This window comes from Tachypleus tridentatus, chromosome 2 (genome assembly GCF_004210375.1).
Source record: "Tachypleus tridentatus isolate NWPU-2018 chromosome 2, ASM421037v1, whole genome shotgun sequence".
In the NCBI taxonomy this organism is placed as follows: domain Eukaryota; kingdom Metazoa; phylum Arthropoda; class Merostomata; order Xiphosura; family Limulidae; genus Tachypleus; species Tachypleus tridentatus.
The window spans coordinates 58,525,675-58,551,212 of NC_134826.1; the positions used below are offsets into that span (position 1 = coordinate 58,525,675).

General features: G+C 30.8%; 1 protein-coding gene across 2 annotated transcripts; it reads right to left on the bottom strand.

Annotated features, from left to right (window-relative positions):
* Positions 1 to 1,859: 1,859 nt before the first annotated feature.
* LOC143243920 (uncharacterized) lies at positions 1,860 to 19,395 on the bottom strand. Of its 2 annotated transcripts, none has more exons than XM_076487715.1 (4): positions 19,161 to 19,395; positions 12,762 to 12,830; positions 4,648 to 6,444; positions 1,860 to 2,791 (listed from the first exon to the last, which is right to left on the bottom strand). In XM_076487715.1, exon 3 carries the CDS (start codon positions 6,403 to 6,405, stop codon positions 4,861 to 4,863), a length of 1,545 nt encoding a protein of 514 aa, XP_076343830.1. In that variant the 5' UTR covers positions 6,406 to 6,444; positions 12,762 to 12,830; positions 19,161 to 19,395; the 3' UTR covers positions 1,860 to 2,791; positions 4,648 to 4,860. The 2 variants fall into 2 exon arrangements, with proteins under 2 accessions (XP_076343830.1, XP_076343829.1); XM_076487714.1 differs by having other exon boundaries at positions 19,000 to 19,395.
* Between the last annotated feature and the right edge of the window lie 6,143 nt (positions 19,396 to 25,538).

Consider the following 25,538-nt stretch of genomic DNA (forward strand, 5'->3'; position numbering starts at 1 on the left):
TGTGCAAAATGTGCATTTGTAGAATTTTACATCCGTGTCAGCGATAATATTCATACTTAATAGACATGTCTGTTTTTCTACAAATTGCCTTGGCTTAGCATATTTATTGGGACATATTACTTGGTCAACAGATGATTACATTTTTTTGCAAATGCAAAAATATGTTATTCTTAAATGAACAGATCTGAAACTTATCATATTTTATAACCTGTCATATATCCGTCCGAGCGCGACTAGAATTGCAATAAATAACAGTTATTTTTATTATTCAGACTATAATATTACACTCTGACCACCCAGAACACGTATAAGAAAAATTAAAAACACACGACAAAACAACAAAATAAACTAAAATATTCCTTATTACAAAACACAAGTAGAATGAAATCTTGTATTTCTCGGAACAGGGCGTTCACGAACAAAGTATTAAACAAAATCTTAAATGGATGTTGCCGTGTTAGGCACCGCCCTTCAGAGAGCTTGGACGGAAATTCTCTTAGAGTGGGTTCCAGGTTACCAGTTTCCTTGAACAAGAACACCACATGCCAGCCCATCTATAAACGACCCAGGAGCGTATGCTGACAGAAACGAAGCTTTCAGAGTGCATACATAAAACATATTGTAAGAGCCAAAACCGGAAATTAAGGATATATTATGGAATAACCATACTCTTAGAATATTGTAAACGATTATGTATTTCCTTTTTACAGACTCGTATAAGATGTTATTTTCTGTTTCTCAAGCGTAAGAGTTGATGGTTTTACTTCCGCACTTGTCAGTCATTCTTGTTTAATAAAGTGCAATCAAATTGCATGTCATATGCTACTTACCTACTAGCTATATAATTGACTAATGAATATACTATGACTTATAAGAAACATTTTTTGTACATCAAATTCCGATCCAGCCTTCGAGAGTGCATATAATATTTCCATATGTTATTAAAGTAACCTAAAATTAATAATGGTCCACTAGCATATCTCAAAGACAAATTATAATAAAAATGTATCTCAGAACGGCTGGTATGGGTATTAATACTTTTATTGATAAGCAGAGAACGACGTTTCGACCTTCCTAGGTCATCTTCAAATTAACAGAGATGACCTAGGAATGTCGAAACGTCGTTCTCTGCTTATCAATAAAAGTGTCAATACCCATACCAGCCGTTCTGAGATACATTTTTATTTCAAGTGGATTTCTCGTAATCAAGAAATTCTAATAGAGAGTTGTGTGTGTTTTTCTCACAGGAAAGCTAAATTAGATTGATTTTAGCGTTGTAAATCCGATGACTTACCACTATCCCAGCGAGGGATTAATGGATGTACTATCATAATCATTATACAATATAGGCTTATCAAATATCGTATATAAAAATTATGAAATAATATTAATTTGTAGGCTTTCATATTTAGTTTTATATTTAGTTCATTACTATTGTGTTTACTGGATATGTTTTTCAAATGGTTTGAAGACAATCAACTGCAAAACTCTCCTAACACAGGCTATTATATTATAGATGTGATTACAATCATTATATATATGCCTATATACACCATATTATTATAGAGAATACCTATATACACAATATTATTATAACGAATACTTATATACACAATATTATTATAGAGAATACCCATATACATAATATTATTATATAGAATACCTATATATACAATATTATTCTAAAGAATACCTATATACACAATTTTATTATGTGTAATATTATATACTACACCTATATATGCAATATTATATATTTTATCTATATATACAATATCTGTATACACAATATCTATATTGTTTAGTAGATGTTATGGAAGATTTGTTATTGATCGAAAATAACCTATTTAGGTATTTAAGGAGATATTTTATTTCAGAATACATTGAATTTCAATATACAACAAAATCATAGAATATAGTTGCACGTATTACATGCATTTCACTGAAATACAGACACAAATTATATTTGTTGATAATATATAACACTATGTATTTTCAGAGTTATTTGCACAACTAGGTATGCATCCAAGGTCTAGGACTGTAAAGAAGTGAATAAAACCTACAAAACCATGTATTTTACTGGAGTTACTAAAACAGTATGTCGACTTCAAAGTTAGTTTATGTACGGGATAGAAGTCTGATAATTGTGATCAGGTATTATTATCACATGTACAAAATCTTTATGTTCAAATGCATCAATAGCACTAGAATCGCCAATATAGGCTACTTTTTGCAATAATACTGTACAACAGAGTTGACAAGGAATGCACAAATAACTTTAAATCAGGCGTTCAAACTTTTTCTTCAGGCTAGATGCGAAGTAATTCACGTGTGATAAAAGCTATGCCTAAATAGAACATACAAACATATATTTAAAGAGGACACTTGAATTAGTTTTATATTTTTTTTTCATAAATGCTGCCCAATAAATAATTGTTTGACAAACCTATACTAAGTTAAAGTTTAAAGAAATGGTTTTAAGCGAAAGAGATAACATATTTTTTTACTCTTTCATATCATTTTCTCTTGGTGCACAGGTATACATGGATTAATTTCAGCGTTTTAAGACATATTTACAAATATCTGAGATTACACATAAATAACAATATGCAGTTCAGTGATTCAAAGTGTAGAAAGTCACGTTTTTTTTATTCGATTTAAAGTCACTGATAACGTTAACAAAATACCTGAAGACAAACATTTTGTAATCTTTATTCTACTTTACAGTTTCCTTTTTGTATAGAAACGTAAATGTGTCCATATTCTGTGCAAAATTCATGTTGAAGGGAACCTGTAAGAAAATAAATAATATGCTAATTTATAACTAAATATGGCAATATATTTAATTACTGAAGCATAACTAAGTCAAATGTCTTTTAAAGATAATGCTATAATTTATTCAGGTATTTTGTTCAGTCCTGTCTTAGTAGTGTTTTTGAGTGAAGCCTTTCAGAGTAACAAGATAAAAATGAATTAATAAGTATTATGTACGCACAGTAACTTAAGTTTTTTTTATATTATATAAAAGCACTAGCTCTCTATCTTTCTACTAGGGATATATTTAATTGTAAAAATATTCAGGAAAATATAATATTTGGAATTTATTCAATAACTTTTATTCATCAAACGTTTAGAAAAATCATAATAAAATATTTGCTGATTTTTTATCAATTTAGAGATTTGTTTGTTTACAATTTTGCTCAGAACTCCTCGAAAACTACATATTTTATTAATCCCTAATTTAGCAGTGTAACACTAGAGGGAAGGACCACTTACTGCCAATTCTGAAGCTACTCTTTTATTAACGAGTAGCTGGGCCATATCTTAGACAAAAACGTTTTTTACAAACCAGATTGTGAGAGTATTAGATAACAATGTTATTTAATGCTTTCTATATGTCTACAACTCTTGTTAAAGAGGAAAAAAGAAAGGCCCGGTATGGCCAGGTTGTTAAGACGATCAACTCGTAATCTGCGAGTCGCGGGTTCGAATCTCCGTCATACCAAAGATGCGCGCCATTTTAGCCGTAAGGACATTATAATGTAACGGTCAATCCAACTACTCGTTAATAAAAGAGAATTGGTATTGGGTGATGATGACTAGTCTTACACTGCTAAATTAGGGACGGCTAACGCTGATAGCTCTCATGTAACTTTGCACGAATTTTAAAAAGAAATTAGAAAAAAAATCATTATTATTTGCACCGTAAGATAATAACAACATTAGTTTCCATGTTAAAGCACATTTTGTGTGGCATTGAATTATTTCTGTAAATGAAAACATAATAACTAATATTCTGTATACATTTTTTTAAAAACATTTTGACTAAACCCAGGTTAAACAACATTTCAACGCCTGTGCTATTAACTAGTGTAAACTGCTTCGTTTTCATTATTATTATTCGATATTTAAGTGTAAAGCTACACAATAGTCTAGCCAGCTGCTCCATACCTATGGCAGGTTTCGAACCCCAATTTTAGCGTCATAAGCTTTCAACCAGGTACGTTTTGAAATACTTCCCCACCACTGAGTAATACGAGTAAAATTAAATATTTCAGTTTTATTGTCCCTCTACGTGGTGTTACTTGCTAATATTCTGACACAGTTTTCGCTAAAGTAGACGAGAACAATTTCTGTCCATTTCTGAGTTCTGTTGCCTTGAGTATTTATTTCTGAAGTTTCACTTATTATAAAATAAGTGTATTTAATAGCGTATTTAATTTATTTTATATTTTTGTGTGCTTTTTAGGTAGTGCTTCTTTGAATAAATGCCACATTTTAATATTAATTTTAATCCTAAGCTGTGTGGGAACTGTTTTGACGACCTTATGTACATTTTGTATTAAGAAATTTCTAATAATTATGTGTGTTATTTATTAATACATTACATTAAACGACTAAATTCTGAATACTCTATTAAAAATATCGAAAGAAAATTACCGTATTTTTTGAAGTTGATGATTAATTTGAAATACAATTATAATGACTGCATAATTAAATAATACTGCAATACATATGTGTATAGATTAATTACAAAAGGACATTTTTGTTATTTCTAACGAAGACCGAATGATTGAATTATAAGTACTTTTCTTACCTTTAGTTGTCTTTACAAAGTACAGATATACATTTACATATCTAACTCACCTTAAGTCATTTTTTCATTGAAATCATGACCAAATTCATTTTGCAAGACACTATGGATCACGTTGGTCAATTTCTAACAGTTTTTATGGGCATGCAACATAGTAAAAACAAATATATTCTTGGTATCGAAAGTCAGTATTGGATTATTTTGGTTTATTTTAATTTAACTAAAGCGTAACACAGCACTACATGAATTCAAATTTCAGAGGAATGTTAAACGAGCCTTCCTAGGTATGAATCCTTCTCTATCTTCACCATCCATTCCTTCTCAGGGGTTCGCCCATGCCTCAAATTATCCTGGCCATATCTGGCATCAAAATGTGAGTCGGACAAGCTGTTGCTGCACTTAATCTTGAGATCGTTGACCACCTTCTGGCGGTACCATAGAAGTATCACAATAATTAAAATAATTACCAGACCAGCCACCACAAACGTCCATATTAAAATTTTTTGTGTTTTGGATGTGTAGCACCCTAATTCCTCTGGGGTCAAATCTTTCAGTAATAATTCACGTAAAAAAGTCGGAGTCTCGCAAGTAATGTGTGTAACCTCAGGATCAACGTGAATGGAGTAATTGAAGTTCTGCAGTAAACGTAATAACCACAAAAGACTACAATTGCACACAAATGGATTATCTAGTACGTTAAAACTTTCTAAGTTTTGCCAAGGAAGTAATTTCACGGGAAGAGTGTGAAAGTCATTACCTCGAAGACTAATGGAACGAAGGGAAGTGAGAGATGAAAATGTTTTATCTCCCAAATAGCGGAGTTGTTTGTTGTCGTTTATAACTATATTTTGTAACTGCTTGTTGCGTAAGAAAGCATAGTTTTCTATTCTCTCTAATAGCGGCGCACTAGTAATGATGACTGAACGGAGATTTTTCAAACCATAAAATGCATTGGCTTGGATTTTGCTGAAGTTATTTTGGCCAATTTGAAGACTTTGTAGAGTTTTTAAGTTGCTCAAAGCTTCAGTTGGGATGGAATTCAACATGTTGTCTTGAAGTAAAACATTAGTAAGACGCTTAAGTCCGTTGAATGTATATTTATGGACCTCACGAATTTTGCAACTGTCCAATTTCAACGTTTGTAATTCCATAAGATCGGAAAACACGTAATCTTTGACCGAAAGAAAAGTGTTAAGACCTAAATCCAAACTTATTAGATGAGGAATAAACTTGAAAGTTGCCTTGGGGATCTGCATTAGCTTGTTTTCTCGAAGTAACAAAATTTTTATTTTTTTTAACCCAGCAAAGGCATCTCTTGATATGGTGGCAATACTATTTTTAGATAAATCTAACACTTCAAGGCTCAGTAAATCTTTAAAGATACCACCTGGAACTTCATGGATTAAATTCCCTGGTAATTTTAAAATTTGCAAGGAATAAAGACCGAAGAATGCCATGTGCTCCAAAGATGAAATCGCGTTGTCTCCAAGAAGAATAATTTGAAGTCTATATTGACGTTCAAAGTTGCTTCTACCTAAAGTTACCAAATGGTTTCCGGTCATATCTAAATATTCAAGGTTATGGTAAACAGTAAAAGCTGACATGATGCTTTTAATATTATTCTTTCCCAGATGTAGTTCCCGTAGGTCTGGGTTCAGAGTGATGGGCACCACATCCAGTTTTGCCTCATGGCAAACAGCCACTAAGCTCTTCTCATTACACTGGCACCGATAAGGACACAACCCAAAAACAAAACTGAAGAAGAACAAAATAATGATGAAAACCACAAGTCTGAGTTGAGATTCCATCATGATGGTGTCGTACTAGCATCCTTTGTGTCGGGCCATTTTCTGAAAAACATAAAATAAATATGGTTGTCAATTTTTCTAGGATGAAATATAATAAAGAACAAGTTTTATAGGAAGATAAATCATCTGTGACACTTGTTGGTAATAATGCGATATATTAAATTTCTAACTGTTAGGTTTTATGTTTTTTGTCGTTCGTTTATTTGTTGTTGAGCACAGTGCTACGAAATGCGTTATCTGCGCGTTGCTGATGGTGGGTATCATTGAATCACCAGAGGTGCTTTTATAGTAAGTATCGAGAAAAGTTTCGTTGGACCAGGTTGAATAATATTCAGTTCCAAATACGTTTTGTACAAATAAAATTATAAAACTGCAGGAATATTACTGTGATATAAATCATTCGACAACTGTTACGGGAACAAAATACAAAGTGTAATTATAAACTATATAAATTTAATAATAATGCTAAATTAAAGAAAACTGAAGCATAACCACAACTTTTTGTTCTCATAAAAATTACTTAATTTATTGATTGATAAATGTTTAATATTGTATTTAAATTAACACAAACATTATTTTATTGTGATAACAGGAAAACGAATACCTAACGTTATAAGAGTTTCTGTTACTCGAACTAATAATGAATGTAATGATAAACCACATGATGGTAAATTGATTCTTCGCCTGAAACGATTTACCTTAATAGGTATTATTTTACTATAAACTTTTTCTTGTTTATTTTAAGAGAGTGGCATTAGCTCATTATGTGTATTGCATAAAAACACAAAACTTGTTCAAATACATTTATACATATGGCTTGGAACTACACTTGGGAAATTCTTGTTAGCACTAAAGCAAGCAAAAGCTATCAACAAACCATTTCTATGGTAACAGATGTAGTTGTTGACTGAAAGACGTCACTTTAACTCTGGAATTTTTAAACAAAAGGCAAATAATGCCTAAAGACTAATGGTCTAAAATGATCATGGTATGTATATATACATATCTTTTACACTTTATTAGATTTATTGAACTCGTTTGAGTTGTACAAAGTGAATTAGAAACACTTCAGGAAGAATATTTTACCCATTAAATCAATTCATTTCTTCAGAGTTTAAAATTTGACATTTCTTGTCTTTGAATACATGAGCCAGAAGACTGAAGCTTGTACTTATTTTTTTCTGTGTTTTTGTTTCCGACTTTTGTACAATGTAAAGATATATCTATAAGTTTCTGATCTTAGGTCAGAATTTCAACGTTTATATAGCTAGCTCTCTGAACTACAATTTACAAAGCTAAAATTTCATTAGTTGCTAGTATTTAAATTTGTAACTGGAATTATATAAGTTTTTATTCAATATTAAACACCTAAGACCAAACATACATCAACTTAGCCAATAAAAAGACTAAGGAGAATATCATTATACACTATATCCAATCCAAAGCAAATCATAAACTAATGTTTGATATCAATTCTCATACTGCAGTTAAAATACACAAATAAAACTGTCTTGAGTAACAATTGACCATTATTTACACATTAAATCATCTGTAATATAGAGTTTTAGTAACTCTATGAAGATAAATTTAATTAATGGAGTTCAATATATTACTTTCCTAAAGTATAATATTTATCAGAAGGTTTTTAATATTCCATTTTCTAGAATATATCAACAATGACCTATACATAATACTGTATGTGTTCTGCTTAATTTGTCATTTTACTGCTTTTTAAGTGGAATATAAATAAACACAATGGTACTTTTCTCCAACGATTACACTTCTGATGGTGATTTTCATTAAATGCAACTTTAGGCCTTCTTTCATGTGAATTATAGACAAGAAAGTATGTAATTCTAAAACCTCATTTGTTCTTCTCCCAAACGAGTAATTGGACATTATACTTAATACTGTTGCATGGATACAAGTATCGTAAAATAACCAGTAAAATATATTTAGTGTCTACTATTTGATGTCGACAAAAAAAATGGCCTCTAGAACATGGTAGCATTACATAGGATTAAGTAAAGTATGCCTATTACCATATCAGAGATACAATCAAAACGGGATAGTCTATTAAATGTACTTATTGTGTGCTCTTAAAGTGGAAACTACAAAAAAACGACCAAAAACATATATATTTACTAACTTATAGTGCAGTTTTAAACAATCAATAATACACTGATGTAATTTAGTTAACAACTTATTTCTACTTAGATTAATATCATAAAATTTCAGCTTTTCTAAAACTAATGACAACAAAATAACGTTATTATTCTTATATTTTGGAAAATAAATTATCCCTACTCAGACGCATTCTTAAATTACAGTCTATTTAAAAACAGTAAAATATCTAGACAGCTTTGAACTCTGGTTACTTCTTCGAAACTCAATAGCTATAACCTATTGGTAACAGTTTTATTTTAGTATTACATTTTTTAAAAATATATTGCACGTGACGTTACTCCTCGTCCTCAGGGGAAATGTTTCAGTTAATATCCTCCCAATTCATCAACAGTTGAATGACTAACCACGAACAATTCTTTAATATTATGAAAGTTTATTTTTTCTGTACTATAAATTTTTCACATTTACTCATGAACAGAAAATCACTAATGGTAATATTAAGAAAACCTCTGTCAATCAAGCTATGTTTGTTTTGTTTTGACTTCAGTAAATTCTAAGATTATCACTTTAACAACAATAACAATGCGTGAAAACTAATAAAGTGTTGCTTTATATTAAGGCCAGATTTTATTCGTTCTAAATAAAATACAACAGCATAGGTAATTTCGTGTAATTGGTTCTTTAACACAAAGTAGAAATCTTTTTTTTAAACATAAAGTTGAATATTAACGCCAAATTTCAGAGCATACGTGTCATTATTTATCAATAACTTCTCATCAAAAGCAAGTTAATTTTATAAGAACTAAAATACAGCCTCTACATTAATGAAGCTTAACTTATAGAACAAAGTAGATAGAAATATACAAAATGCAAGATATTAACGAGTTTCATAACTGCGAAAACAAAGTAATAAAAATTCACCAATTTTCTGTTTCCGTTTGTTGTTAATTACAAAGCTGCAAAATGGTTTACTTCCAACCCATATATGGATTAAACTCAGACTTTATCGTTATAACGCCTTAAGCATATTATCGGTACCATACTTCATTATTTTAATTTGTAGAATCCTTAATCTGTGTGGTATTTTAATATGAGGGTTTATCGTTTTGGTCTTGGTCAAGGCCATGGGTGTAATAGTGACAGTAAAATATGATAATTCAATCAAAGAAAAATAGCCAAAAGTCCAAAATTAGAGATGGCTGTATGCAGGTAGCTCACGTTTAGACTTGCGCTAAAACTTTAAAACAAACAAAGAAACAAAACCTTCTTCGTTTTGGTCTTTTTATGGCTGAAACGTGAGTACTGTGTAGTCCAGAATATTGTTTAAAGTAAGGTCTGATATTACTGATACATGTATTACGTTTATGTAACTGATACATCTAATGTATTTATGTATTAATATTCAATTCTTCTTCAGCACTGTTATTCTGCTATAACTCGGACTCACATAATGTTAAAATATTAACACGATCAGCAATCATAATTAAATATGGAATAATGTTTTTAGTTAAACTCTACAAAGTATGTATAGTTATTATAAACATTTTTTTATATTCAAATTAGCAAGATACCCGCCAACCACAGCTAAATAGTGTAGAGCTGGAAAAACATGTATCAAAATTACTCTTTATTATTGTTTGGCGTTACACAGGTAATATAATAGGTTTGGTTTTTGAATTTCGCACAAAGCTACTCGAGGGTTATCTGTGCTAGCCGTCCCTAATTTAGCAGTGTAAGACTAGAGGGAAGGTAGCTAGTCATCACCACCCATTGCCAACTCTTGGGCTACTCTTTTACCAACGAATAGTGGAACTGACATTTACATTATAATGCCCCACGGCTAAAAGGGAGAGCATGTTTGGTGCGAGGGGAATTTTTTTATGTTACGATTTCAAGTAATCGGAAATCTGAATTTGATTTTAAAAAGTTAATTAAATGTTAATATATATTAAATTGATGATGTTAGCAAACAAGATTAATACATATGAATTTCTTTTTTTAACATAAATTTATTTTAATATACAAAAATAAAGAAACCAATAGTTATTACAAATAATGATTTATATACAACAGTTCTACAAATTACAGACAATAGATTCTTATTTCCGGTTTAGAACTGAATATTTTATCGACGATTCAGGTCCACGACGAGCAAATTAATTCTAAGTTAATATTGTCATACATTGCTTAACCCTCTGTTGACGGGTCACAGGTCAAAGGCCATGCCATCGCGTTTGTTGACTTCCATTAAAATTTTATTGAACTACTATTTTATAAATTTATGGCAGTAAGTTTGGAATCAAATTGTAGATTATAATTCAGTCTTTAATATTATACATGAATTAATTTCTTAACTTAATGTCCTCGTAGAAATAATAACGTCCGAAGTAATTCACTGAAGTTTGTCGGTTTGTAACGTTCTAACTCTAAAAACGTTTGTGGTCAAATTCTATAGTTTACCGATAAATAAGCGTTAATCACCATTATAGCACACTGTCCGTTTGTTTAATTGTTTGCTTAGAATTAAGCAGAAAGCTACACAATGAGCTATCTGTGCTCTGCCCATAACGGGTATCGAAACCCGGTTTTTAGCGGTATGAGTCCGTAGACATTCCGTTGTGCGACTGGGAGCAGCACACTCCTGTTTCTCGCTAGCTGCTTTTGATACGAATCACGGGGGGCTCTAGAACATTCACCAAAGTTCGCTTGGCAACAATACTGCCATCACTATTATTACACACACACACACTTAGTATATTGTTGATTCTTACGCTCAAGAATCTTATAGAAATTTTGAGAACAGGCGGGACTCGCGAAATACACAGTCAAAAGTGTATGTCACATGAAAAAAGAAAACTATATAAAAAGAAGAGTAGACATGAAAATAAATGTACAAAAGTAAATCTGTTACATGCAAAACTTCCATATATTTTGATCATATAGATGTGGTTTGATCAGACTTTCCATTACGAGAATATCTCTCATATTTAATTGTGAATGAACATGGTAAACCAGTACCTGTTAGAAAGAGACCTCAACAGTTTGCACTGAGTTATGTTACATAAAGTATAAATCATTGTGAAAGGATAGAATTCTAAAAGGACAATGGTTAGTGATAAAAGTCGTCCACGTTTCTCGAACAACAGTACACAACATAATCAAGAAGGATTTCCATCTAAAAAAGCGACATAAGTCACGTGTACACGACATATTTGTTCAACTGTTGTGTACCTCACAAGGCTTAAGAATGAAATAAGATTTCGTGCTATTTCACATTCAAACATACCATCAAGTCGTCTATGGATTTCCGAGAAATAACAATGTTAAAATAGATGCTTCAAAATCATTTTATAGAAAGTGTTCAAGAAAGAGATGCATGCATTAGACAGGACAGTCTTATGATTGAGCCTTTAGTGATTGAAACTACACTGAAAGGTGATTTTCAAGACGTACTGTAGTCACATAAAGCAGGACTGGGCGAAATAAACTGTTGCGTTCTAGCGTAACGTACGTAACCTCTGTATTTTCAAAGTAATTTTAATTTCGATACATGAAATATTATTTCAAATGATCTATATAAACATGCCAGCTATAAGAAAATACCTATAATGCTTTATAAGCTTGGAAATAGGGATTTTTTTTGTTTCATAGATCGACAGTTATTTTTCATCTATTAAATTATTAAATTATCTGGTCGAAAAAAATTCTTGTGTAATGTTTTCACTGCATTTTCGTTGCTTCTAGAGCTTTGTCAGTGCAAACAAGTAAATTGAATAGTTTATCATAATTTTTGCCACTATTATTAATTTTTTTAGTCTAGAAGTAAGCGAAAGAACTATTGTTTGTAATTTGAAAATTAGCACAGATAAACCCATTAAATAGCAAACAAACAACATATACTTTGTACCATCATTTTAATAACATGTATGATTTCATAGAATATCAATGTTAAGTTTACTGCTACTTGTACACATACTTACGAAAACTCGCCCACTTTATATATATATATGTATATGAAGTATGGTATAAAGCTCACGCCAACATTCAAATGTCTGATAACTTTACGTCTAAGTAATACTCATAATTTGTCTCAATAAAATGGTGTAAAATGATTAAATGTGAAAAAAATATTTAAAACAAAATTTTACAACTAGCTATTTTGAATTCTTATAAAGGAATAGGGAGAATATTATTTTCAAAGGATTTATTTGCTGTAAAATAAATATACTTACACAAAAGTCTTCAGTTTTCTATTTCTCAACTAAGTGTATTCTGATCTGCACCGAATGAGATCTGGACCACTAGATGTAGAAGACACAATAAATGTACTTCATCAGTAAAACACTCTAGAGTTCTACATTTTTTAAATTATCTTTATTAAACTTAGAATGTTTCATATATATTACAAATATAAGTGTGGAAACTCTTATGATGTTTCTTATAGTGAGCCTTCCTTTCACTATATATTTTTGCGTTATAAACTTACAGGAAAAGGAGTTCTGCTGTGCTTACATTATACAATATAATTTATAATGTAATGGATTTAGTATTTTGTATTTATTTTAATATCCATGTTTGTTTTAGTTAAATATACATTTAAAATTCATGTAACTTATATTATTAAATGTGTATTGCGAAAGTCCCGCCTGTTATCTAAAGTTGTAGAATATTCTCGAATGTAAGAACCAACAATGCATATTTTAAATTGTTGCCAAATGAACTATCAAAAACCTTGTCTAAAGTTGATTACTAGATGTTCCAAGATACAGTTTAATGTTGTTGGTTTGCTACAGTTAGCATGCCATAATCCTCGGAAGCTGTAACTGTGAAGAAAACTTATTAGTAAAAAAACTATAGACAATTGACCACGACCATTTATATATTTCGACATTACAAACCGTTTAACTTTATAGAATTAACAACGGACGTTAGTATTTCTATGAGGACGTTAAATGTCTTCGTCGGAGAGAAGTCAGCTTGTGAACGGCGTAAGGCTAACCATTAATCGAAGTGTAACAACATGAACTAAGAATTACTTCCTGAATTGTCGATAAACTATTCAGTTTCAGATCAGATGGAAGATTCAGTATTTGTTTGCAAGCTTGCATAACTTTTCTGTACAAATCGTTAATGTAATAACCATTATAAATTGCATTGTTGTTTGCATATTAAAATGTATTTTGCCTTGAGAAGAAACATTGTGTGTATTAATCTTGTTGGCAAATGTAATTAATTCGACACATATCGACATTAAAGTAACTTTTAAATTAAGATTAAATTTTACGGCTATTTAAAATCGTCATATATAAGGTACGTAGCAAAATTACTTGGAAATTCGTCAGGGATAAATTATAATACATAGCTTAATAACATGGAGGCTCGTGTCTAAGATCTGAATCACAGACAAAATTAATTCTAAATTAAAATTCAAATGATAAAGCAATTTATATTTATCAAGATTTGATCATATTTGATTATCTAAGTTTTACTCTTCCTTAAACTATAACAAAAGTAAATTTCTCGAAATTGCCAAAATTTTGGATTTAGCATTTAAGAACTCAATGAGAAAAATAATTTAAAAAACGTATTATTGAAATACTAGTCCATGAGGATTTGTTGTCTAAGGAAGCATTATAAGAATACTCTATTGTCTCTATTAGCCAATCAGAATAAAGTGATAAAAATAAGTTAGAAGTACAACTAAAACTCAAACAAATCGAGAATTAAAAAAGCCTGTATCGAAACTTAGGAAGAACAAGCCGATATCATAGTCTAGGAAGAGCATGCCGATAGCATAGTCTTGGAAGAGCATGTCCCTTTTGAAGCCAAGAAAGTTCAAGCTCGTATCAAAGCTGTAAATAATATAAGTGTCTCGAGGTCTATCAAGTTCGTATCGTAGTTGAGAAAGAAATTAGACTGAAAACATTGAAATTATAGATTCAGTTCCAATCGACCACGGCGAAATGACAACACTGAACTCAATTAATATAGGTGTGGAACCTCTTATGAGATTTCTCATAACGAATATTCCTTTCACAATATATATTTTAACGACATAAGTCCACTGTGAAGCAATTTATGCTGTGCTTACATTATAAAATATATTTTATTAAAACTAATATTTTCGTCATTTTAACTTGAACTTTCGATGAAGGAAATGTGAAAAAGTGAAAGTTTGTTGTTTCACATCATATTCTTGAATGTAAGACTGACAGACCTACTAAGTTCACTTTAGATGTATGTAGATAGACATCGTATATTGCTGACAGATAACTCTTCCTACAAGGTGGACGTGACAAATCAACTAAGTGCGCAACGCTGAATTCTATCTTTACATTTACCTTTGGACCAACAAAATACTGTACGAAGGTGCTCATGTCTTCAGCCGTTAAAGGAAACCCCAAGGCTTTTTGTAGCGTTATTAAAAACAAAAACATGTGAAAGGGACTTTTTAATTAAACTTTTGATTGTATGAACACTGGCTATTCAACAAAGAAAATTGAATGCATTCGTTCGTTAATCACAAATTACTCTTCGAAATCTAATGTTGTCTTACAGGTTTGTGTAATAAACGTTGTGTTCTTCATCAAATATTTAGATATCACGTGTAGCTTCTACCTAATATTTACAGTCCGTGTTAATGTTTGATCTTAGAACTGCAATCTTAAAGCTCTTTAAGATTTACTTTCATATAAAATTTGTTCTTTTATTTTATAATTTGCTCAATATTTTGGTGCAAATGACAAACGTTGAAAGTAAGTGTCTAAAGAGGTCACTTCTGTTAAACATTTTGCGGTTTTAAAGGTTATATAAATGTCTTTATATATAAATTTCAGGTTTGCACCCGATATATATTTTAAGATATTTTAATTGAAATAATTGTTTACTAACAAAACAGATCTAAGTTCGTTTCGTAATAAACAAAGCTAGACCACAGTAGTGAATTATAGGAGCATCAGTGAGGACGCAAAGCTAAAGATTTGATTAAATAGTAACATTAACTTGTTTTGTTTTCTTAGTTGTGAAATTTCTTTCATAAATAAACTAATAATAGCTTTAAATCAGAAGTGTTAATGTTTACTAGTCACCTTAGCTATTAAGTTGTTTCCATGTTCAGTTGAGTTTCAATAATGATTATAAAACTTCATCATGACCGCTTATCGGTCGTATGTTTTAACAGAATACAGGTTGTTTGTCAACTAATATTTATCTTAACGGTGACGTTAGAAGGCTCAGAGTTTTCAAGTTAATTCTGAATCCAAGTAGATTGTATTCTGTCTGAAGTTTGCTAGGTCTAGTAAATGTCTAGCAAATTAACATCATTGTGTTGGTACTGTCAAGTTAAAGCTTATTTCAACTGGGCTCATCATGTATTTTTAGTCTGTGTGAAGACGTCAAATACTATAAACAGTAAACATGTAACTGTTGTAATAGCTTTTACCCTTCGTCCAAATCACGTTCGTAACACAAGTCATCATCCTAATATTGTTCCGAATCACCGTTTCATCAGTTTTTTTACCTGCCTATTATCTTCTAGAATCTCCTTATGTTTTGTGTTTTTCCATAACTAGCTAGACCTACACTCTATGCGTACAAAGTTTACACAATGACGCCAACTGTTTATTGGGAAGAACATTTTTTTTCCAAAGCTAAAGTATTCATAGAATCAAATTTATTGTGGTAACAAGCAGATAGTGGTAATTATTTGTTTCATGTTCATCAAACCTTATTCTTCATTTTAAATTAGTAATTTTAAATAATAGAAAAATAATAAGACACTCTTAAGAATGCTCAAGCAAAGAATATTCTTAATATTATATGCAGATATTATCCCTACCATAAGGCTAAATAGTAATATATAGTGCAATATTAATAATTCATATGATTTTACCATTAAACTGTTTTTCATTATAGGCTAGTAAACAACTTCAACTCTAATAATAAAACGTGTATCTTGAATATTATGAAATATTAGAAAAATCTATTTCTGATTAATTCGTGTTTTAGAATAAATACTTCTCAAAAATATTGAAACGTCTCTATTATCTAAATACTTTTACACACACATAGACACATATGTATTAATAAGCACAAACATTTTAGAATATTATGTCCAGTATTTGTTATTAGACGATGTTCTTGATACTTCAGGCAGTTTATCACTATACTGTGCAACAAATTGTATCTGTTTAACTCTAAAATAATCTGATAACTAAAATGTGATTCAGAATGTCACAGTTAGAAAGTTTATAACATTATTTACTTTATGTTGTATAAAAATAACTAGATTAGTTTAGTTTGAAGTTAAACATAAACATACACAAAGGGCTACACATGATACGCCCACCAAGAGTATAGAAACCCGGTTTATAGAGTTTTAAGTTCGAAGTAACAGATAAATAAGCCTACTTTAGCATGACGTGAAGCTGGAGTACGTTAAAAACGTAAAATAACGACTACCACAGATACCTTGATTAAAATGATTTAAATTTTGATTTGGAAGAATTAAAACTCTAAAATTACAGTAGCTTTAATAGAAATCATTATTTTCGCCTGCATATAAATTAAACGTTTTCTTAGGAACATCTCATTCTGTTGTTGTTGTTTCTTATTTAGGAAAATGTTACACAAAGGGCTATCTGTGCTCTTACGGTTATCAAAACCCGGTTTTTAGCAGCAGACGTCTACAGATATCGCTGTGCCACTGGAGAGACCTTTTTATTAAGTCAATATGTTGAAAACTCTGTGTGGAATATCATGAGTAAACAGTAACCAGATTACGTATTTAAGAATAAAGAGTAATCAGACTAACTGTTAAACAATAAACAGTAACCAGACTAACTGTTAAACAACAAACAGTAACCAGACTAACTGTTAAACAATAAACAGTAACCAGACTAACTGTTCAAGAATAAACAGTAACCACATTATCTGTTTAAGAATAAGCAGTGACTATATTATCTATTCAAGAACAAACGTTAACCAAACTAACTGTCCAATAATAAACAGTAACCAACATTATTTGCTCAAGAATAAGCTCTAACTTACATTATGCATTCAAGAATAAACAGTAACTTATATTATTTGTTTAAGAATAAACAGTAACCAACATTATCAATTTAAGAATAAACATTAGCCTGAATTATCAATTCAAAAATGAACAGTAGCCCACGTTATGCATTCAAAAATAAACAGTAACTTATATTATCAATTTAAGAATGAACAGTAACCTATATTAACAATTTAAGAATAAACTTTAGCCTGCATTATCAAGTCAAGAATAAACAGTAGCCCACATTATCTGTTCAAGAATAAACAGTAATCCACATTATGTATTTAAAAATAAACATTAACCAGATTAACTGTTCAAGAATAAACAGTAATCAGATTATCTATTTAAGAATAAACAGTAACTATATTATCTATTCAAGAATAAACATTAACCAGACTAACTGTTCAATAAACAGTAATCTACATTATGTATTTAAGAATAAACAGTAAACTACATTATGTATTTACATTTTCACTCAGTAAAATTTTATCGCTTGTATTATTTTATTTGATAGTTATATACTAAGTATAATCTTTTCATTATGTGGGATTTAAGCATTTTTTATTTGAAATCCTGATAAAACATAACAACTTGTATGATATTTTAAAAGTTTTAGTTGTAACTTGCACTGTTATCTTAATTTAATTCAACTGGAAATTAATTTTCAGAATAATATAATTTATCATGCCCCTTATGTCATGTTTAATAAAGGACCAGATTAAAGGTACCTACGACATAAATACATCTGTTTCTAATTTGACCTACTAAACAAGACGATTAATTTTCGATTTTTTGTTTTTTTCATCTTATTTTTATAGGTTTATTTAAAATGTTGATTTGTTCAAAAGCTTTGTTTAACTTCTGGTGAAAGAATCGCTTCTACGTTTAACATTTTCTATGTCCTACCAAGACCAGCTGTTTAGGAGCGCTCAACTCGTAATCTTGTGGTCGTGGATTTAAATCTCGGTCACAAAAACATGCTCGACCTTTCAGTCATGGGTATACGACCCCCATACGGTTAATACCACTCTTCATTGGTAAAAAAGTAACCCAAGAGTTGGCGGTGGGTGGTGATAACTAGCTTCATTTCTTCTAGTCTTACACTGCTAAATTAGAGACGGCTAGCGTAGATAACCCTCTGGTAGCCTTGTGGATAATTCAGCAATGTACTAATATATATATATATATATACACTCGTGAAAAATCTCTAGCAACACCCTATTTCCCATTGTTTGCAGTGATAGGTTCAATAGGATATCATCTCTAGGTAATGCTTAAAATCTCTAATCAATATTTCTTACTTACCAGTCATGTCGAAACGTTCACAGGAATTATTAATAAAACTATCCTAAACTAAAACCCTGGATCTAATTTGTATATGAAGAAATAACTTTTGCAAATTATCAGTTCATCCTTACCTGATGCCAGATGATTCAAAAACTAAACTATTACTGCTGTGTGTCACTCTTCTGTACGTGTTTGCTTCCTCACATGTTACGTCACATGTCATTTGACCTGAAAGAAAAGCTTTCTTGCCATTATTATCATTAAAACTTAGCTGTGAGATTGGATACACCACCTGTGAGTCAGAAAGTTTTCACAGACAAAAAAGAATCCCTCGTCCTGCAGGTTCCCTTCCACAACTCTGACTGTTCCAAACTGTCTTTACTCGCGAATAAAAGGAAATACTGTTCAGCTGAGGAACTACGACGTTTGCGCAGCTCAGTCTAAGTTTGAAGCTGCACACAGGTGCCCGTTGTCTCGTTGTGTTAGGGTCTCGCCTGAACTGTAACTCTGATACGTATAAACTTACAGTTCCCACCCTTTATCCTCATCTTTGCTCTTTTGTCTTTTATATTTTACGTGTGACTAGATAGTGTAGTGATAGTAAAGTCAATGTGCGATATCTGTGTCAATAACTTTAATTAGGTTCCAACACAAATCGCGCTACTTATTTAGCTGAAGCCCAGTTCCTGTGTTTAAAGAAATGCACCATTATTGTTAGGTTCTTAAAAACAGACTTTTAATAGACGCGCTTGTTTAAAACAGCTGCTTTGGAATCTAAAATAAAATAAGAAGAAAACGTTTTTCAATCGATCAACCTTTCAAACACTGGAAATGATCAGAAACTTCAATTTGTGAATTTCCTTTTTACTTAACCCCAGAAAAAAAATTCTGATTTATTATTTTCACTTTATCCAATGTAACACGCATTACTAATATGATATTATTGTTTCAGTCAAAACATGTACACCTACAAGAATTCAATCATTACTTTCATCAAAGTATACACATTTATAACTTGACCTTGAAATGTACATAAGTCATATCTATAAGTTGATATTATTACAACATGACTTGTAGTTTCATTGTGTTCACAATATTAAACAATTTTCACTAGTGTCACTCGTTATGTTTTAGAATAAATTCTACAAATAGTATAGCCATGCTATATTTGTTAGAAGTTTTAACATAGAATAGTCTTAACAGTATAATAGCTAAGAATAAACCTGAGTAGTACATTATAATAAATAAACTTAATATCCCGAAAACTGTTTAATCACAAAACCTAAGTTAAAGGGAGGTCCAGTTCAATTTATACTTTAATTAACATGTGTTATTGGGTTGTATTAGTTTAGGGTGATTCCACTCCTCATCAATAAACCTAAATACATGTTAACCAAAGTAAGATGAATTGTTCTTATATCATAGTGAAAAGTATCAAAAATAATGTTGGTGTGGACATGTTTTATAGTCACTACGAGACAAAACCGATACACTACATTACTAAAGTTGTTTATTAAAACTTGTGTTGTGCGGTCGTACGATGTGAAGAACTGAAAAATGACCTTTAACACATTTTCTTCACTTCACCTATACGGGTGTGTCGCTTTCTCTCAATGTGACTACAAAACGTGTTAACATCAACAGGGTATCTGAGTAATGTATGTATGAATTCCAGAAAATTAACATACGTTAATTTGTATTTCAGAAGGATAACATATATTTCTTGCCTCTAGTTATAAATTGTCATAATTTTCACTTCCTTTGTAATATTATGATTTTTACAGTTTTATTTTTATGAAATTACATATGTTCAGAAAGCGCTACGCCTTCAAACTCTAAATCAAAAAGGAAACAGCATGCAGGTTGTTTACCATCCGAGAAAGTTTCCTGCACAAAAGTTTACGACGCGTCACTGCTTATTGACAAGCAACAATTCACGTCAAGCAATTAGTATTCACCATTGTTCTTTACGTAAGAACAGATTCAATAACACAACATAAATGTTCAATTTTAAAATCATGCCCCTTAAGTCATGTTTAATAAAGGACCAGATTAAAGGTACCTACGACATAAATATAGCTGTTTCTAATTTGACCAACTAATCAGAAGGAAGCTAGCCATTCAGCAGTCCCTACCGCTACAAAGGCTTTTCGGCTATTTAAACTGAAAAAAACATAATTGATTGTCACTTTTTAATGTGCCTGAAACTGAAATTCCGGAAAGTATTCAACAGCATAAGTCTCGAACCCTGGATCCTTCAGTGTGAAGTTCGACGTGTTAGCCATTAAGATGCGTTGCCCACATTAAATAATATTTATGAGCCCAAAATTGTTTCTCCTCTTTGCACAGAAATAATTTTTAATTTCTGAACTTTAGAAATTCTACTGTTAACTACAGTTTAATCTGAATTAAACTTTCTGTTAAAAGCATTGAAACTCATATGTTAAAATAACTAAATTGGAAAACATCTGCACACGTGTATGATTTTTTTAAATTTATCACTGAATTACTTTATTGTACCCTTCGCTCGAACAATGAAGTGCCTGAACTCCAGCTAAGTTAAATTAAGAAATTATGAAAATTAATTCAGAGCTGTAAAAGGATAAGATATTTTATTAAAGTTTCCATTGATTATTTCAATATTTATTTTTAAACAATAATTAGTAACAATATTTGAAACTTTTTTATAACAACATTTTATAGAAAATTTTAATATTAATGTAACTATTACAGCGTGTCACCATTATTTTTTTCTTTTTCTATGTTCAATAATTGTATTCATTCTATTTAAGTATGCAAGTGCACAGTTAGAGCTCCACATATGCAAACTAGACATTTGGATGTAATCCGAGGCCCGGCATGGCCAGGTGGGTTAAGGCGTCCTACGTAATCTAAAGGTCGCGGGTTCGAATCCCCGTCACACCAAACTTACTCGCCCTTTCATTCATGCGGGCGTTATAATGTGACGGTCAATGCTACTATTCGTTAGTAAAAGAGTAGCCCAAGAGTTGTCGGTGGGTGGTGATGACTAGCTGTCTTCTCTACACTCTTCCACTGCAAAATTAAGGACGGCTAGCACAGATAGTCCTCGTGTAGCTTTGCGCGAAATTCAAACTAAACCGTATATGTAATCCAATTTTACATTTATTATTAAACATTAAAAAACTGTAGACTGAAAATGAAAGATAATAAACAACAACAAAAAAGATATTACCTTTAATTCAGCCTCATCGAAATATATAATAAGCAGTAATGTGTATGCAAAAGGTTTATCTCACGAGGGTAGACGAAGCGAGTGTTAATGAAATAGATAATTCAGTTTAAATACATTATTTCCATACTTCAAATATTTAAGCCTACAAGTGTTTCAAAAGTGTTACAATTTGAAACTCTTATTGAAAACAACGACACGCGGTTTCCTTACAATTCTAAAATTATACACAAATTTGTGTCAGAATTTATTTTACTTTGTATATCAAATAACTAAAATATTGTAAGAAATTACCTATTGAAATGTTTTGCTAGTAATTTTTGATTGTTTCATATTTTCATTACACAGTTTTTTCATAACCATTTGGTTTTGTACGTAACTTTTAACCTTGAGGAAGTTCATGATGTAGTTTTAACATATTGTTTGTTTGACTTTTGAATTTCTCGCAAAGCTACACGAGGTCTATCCATGCTAGACATCCCAAATTCAACAGTGAAAGACTAGAGAGAATGCAACTAGTCATCACCACCTACCACCAACTCTTAAACTACTCTTTTACAAAATAATGGTGGGATTGACGATAACATTATAACACCTTCATGGCTGAATGGGCAAGCATGTTTGGTTTGACGGGGATTCTAAGTCGCGACCCTCAGATTACGAGCCGATCGCACTAACCACCTGGTCATGGCGGGCCTTTAATACGCTGCAGAGCAAATTCCAACCTTTCTTATAAAGGTTTTATTTTTGTTATATTTGCTATATATTTTGTTAGTTATCTCTTAAGAAATGTCTTACCAATAAAAAAAAAACTTTTTGAGTCACATGAGAATTTAGGCGTAAAAAAAGAAAGAAAAATACCTCGAAAATATAAATCTTTGTAACATTTTATCCCCGACAAGTTATGCCACACTTTTCATATCACACGACGTATTTATTATACTCTATCTGAAGGGTGAGATTGATAACATTAAAAAAACTCTTGAATGCAGAGTAATTAATTAATAAAGTTATTTCAACAATTAATTGAAGAGAAAGAATCATAGAAGATGAATAAGTAAAAAATTAATTTTAATTGTTTGTCTGTTCTATAACGTCAATACTATAGATAGATGTTTAAAACATTCATAAAATATGTTATTAAGTATTATGTACTTTTGTGACTCGTACTGAAAATATTTAATAAATGATATTTTAATTTATCATTAACCTTTGATTTCTTCAGTTAATATATTTAGCAGATTAATTAAATTATACGAAGCCAAAATTTAAATACAGATCCATTTTTCAGCCCCTCATGGTGAGGGCGCTCGACTCGTAGTATGAAGGTTGTGGGTTCGAATCCCAGTTACATCAAACATACTTGCTATTTTAGCCGTGAGGGCGTTATAAGTGACGATTAATGCCACTATTTGTTGTCAAAAGAGTAAAAGAATAGCCCTAAAGTTGGGGGTTGGTGGTGAAGACTAGCTCCTTTCCCTTTAGTCTTACACTGTTAATTTAATAACGGCTAGCGCAGATAACCTTCGTGTAGCTTTGCGTGAAATTCAAAAACAAAGATGGATTTTTTGTTGTTCAGAACAGTCGACGTGATTTCGTCATGTGGTTGGTATTAAATGGTAGCTCTCTCTTTCTGCTTGAAAAAATGTTAATGTCTCTTCTCTGTTTATTATATTGTATTTATAGGGTGAATTCATGACATACAATATCTGAGTACGTTATCTTTTTATCAACATATTTGAGTGTTTGTATTAGTTATTCCGGTTATCTGTTGTTTATATCTAACGACTTACGGGGTAAACCATACCATGTCTTCAAAATCATTAACGTGATTTGTTTCCAGATGCTTTCACCATTCTCGAGGTCATTAGATCCCCCAAACTTTTACTTTTTAATACAATACTTACTTTTATGAAATACTCTTACTAACATGTAAAAAGTATTTTCATTCAGACACATATAACAACTTTGTCGACATATAGCTATAAGATAAACAAACGTATACAACTATACAAAACACTTATATTTCATTTTGTATATTAGTTGAATAGACATTTAAATGTTCTGCTAATAATTTTCTTCAGTTTCTTGTTCTATATTTTTACACATTTGGTTTTCTTTTTTAAATTACTTTCGTCAGTTTGTTAATTGTTTGTGTGTGTTTTATCGAATTTTAATTCGCAGATGTCTTTTGGAAACTTACTTTACCGCTATGAGCAGCTCAGAGCTACCGTTGTGAACTATCTGAAATGTCACCTGCTTAGCTTGACAGGCGATTTCGTATTTCACGAAATAAAAGTTTAATTTATGGAAAACAAGAATTCTGTATAACGTGTATTTTGTTAATTTACCCATTTCTAATTTATTTAGGTTTTAAATTGTGTCATCACTTCCAACTAGCTCGTGTTTCACTTTATCTGACTCCTGTTTCCACACGTACAGCATAATCCTGTTGTGAACAATGAAGAGTTTCTACTAAGTTTGATGTACTATACAGAAAAGTAATGTTTGTAAATCTCTTAAAATATCAGTTTTCATTTACTGATGGTGTATAACGTAGGATAATCGTTAAAAGTAAAACACAAAACCAATTAAATTTTAATTCTAAAATATGTTTCATTAAATAAATCAATTTCCGAAACCTATCAACCTAGTACCTTAGTTCGCACTGTCATTGTTTACTAAAGATAACATTGAATAGAAATAACAGCATTGTTTTATGAAAGTTATTTTAGCCCATAAGCTTGCAGAAACCCTTGCTAACGCCACTCAATTCGCTTTCCGTATAATCTTTAGATAGAACGAAAATGTTCGAAGCATATTTTTTTGTTGTATAAATTGACATAGTTCAGTAGAAAGAAAATTTTAACGTTTGAAGATAACATTACCTTCTAGACCAGGTAATATGGAAGAATGTTCGTTGAGAACTTTGTAACAATATTGAACTATTGTTGGTTTTAATACAGGAAGAAACTAAATAAAGCTGATTTTCACTTATAAGTGAGATGAACTAACAGAACGTTCTGTCACATGTTGTTATATGAAAGCATGGTAACTGCAAATGCTCTATGAAAAAATGCATTTACATAATCAAATACGTATAAACAAAATTCAATGTTTAATAAGTGTACATTGCTAAACTTAAATGGATAGTATTCCTTACCTAATTCAGTATGTATTACAAAACATTAATTCTTGAAGATTAAAATTTTCAGCCAGCATCAATAGAAATAATGTTTAATACTCTTTATATGCTTTCTCAGGAAAGTATTTTATGAGAAATACCTTTCTAAAGTATCTATATATTACTCGGAGTACACTAATTTATGTTTTCTCGGACAGGAACAGAAATGATTACATAATATTGTAAAAACATTATGTATAACTGCACGGAACCAGATAGTTTGTACATATAGAACGTACGAATCAATTTCAACATCCCAGTGAGTTGACTATTTT

Coding starts and splice junctions, on each gene's coding strand:
- LOC143243920 (XM_076487715.1), bottom strand. CDS start 6,405: ATGATGGAATCTCAACTCAGACTTGTGGTTTTCATCATTATTTTGTTC.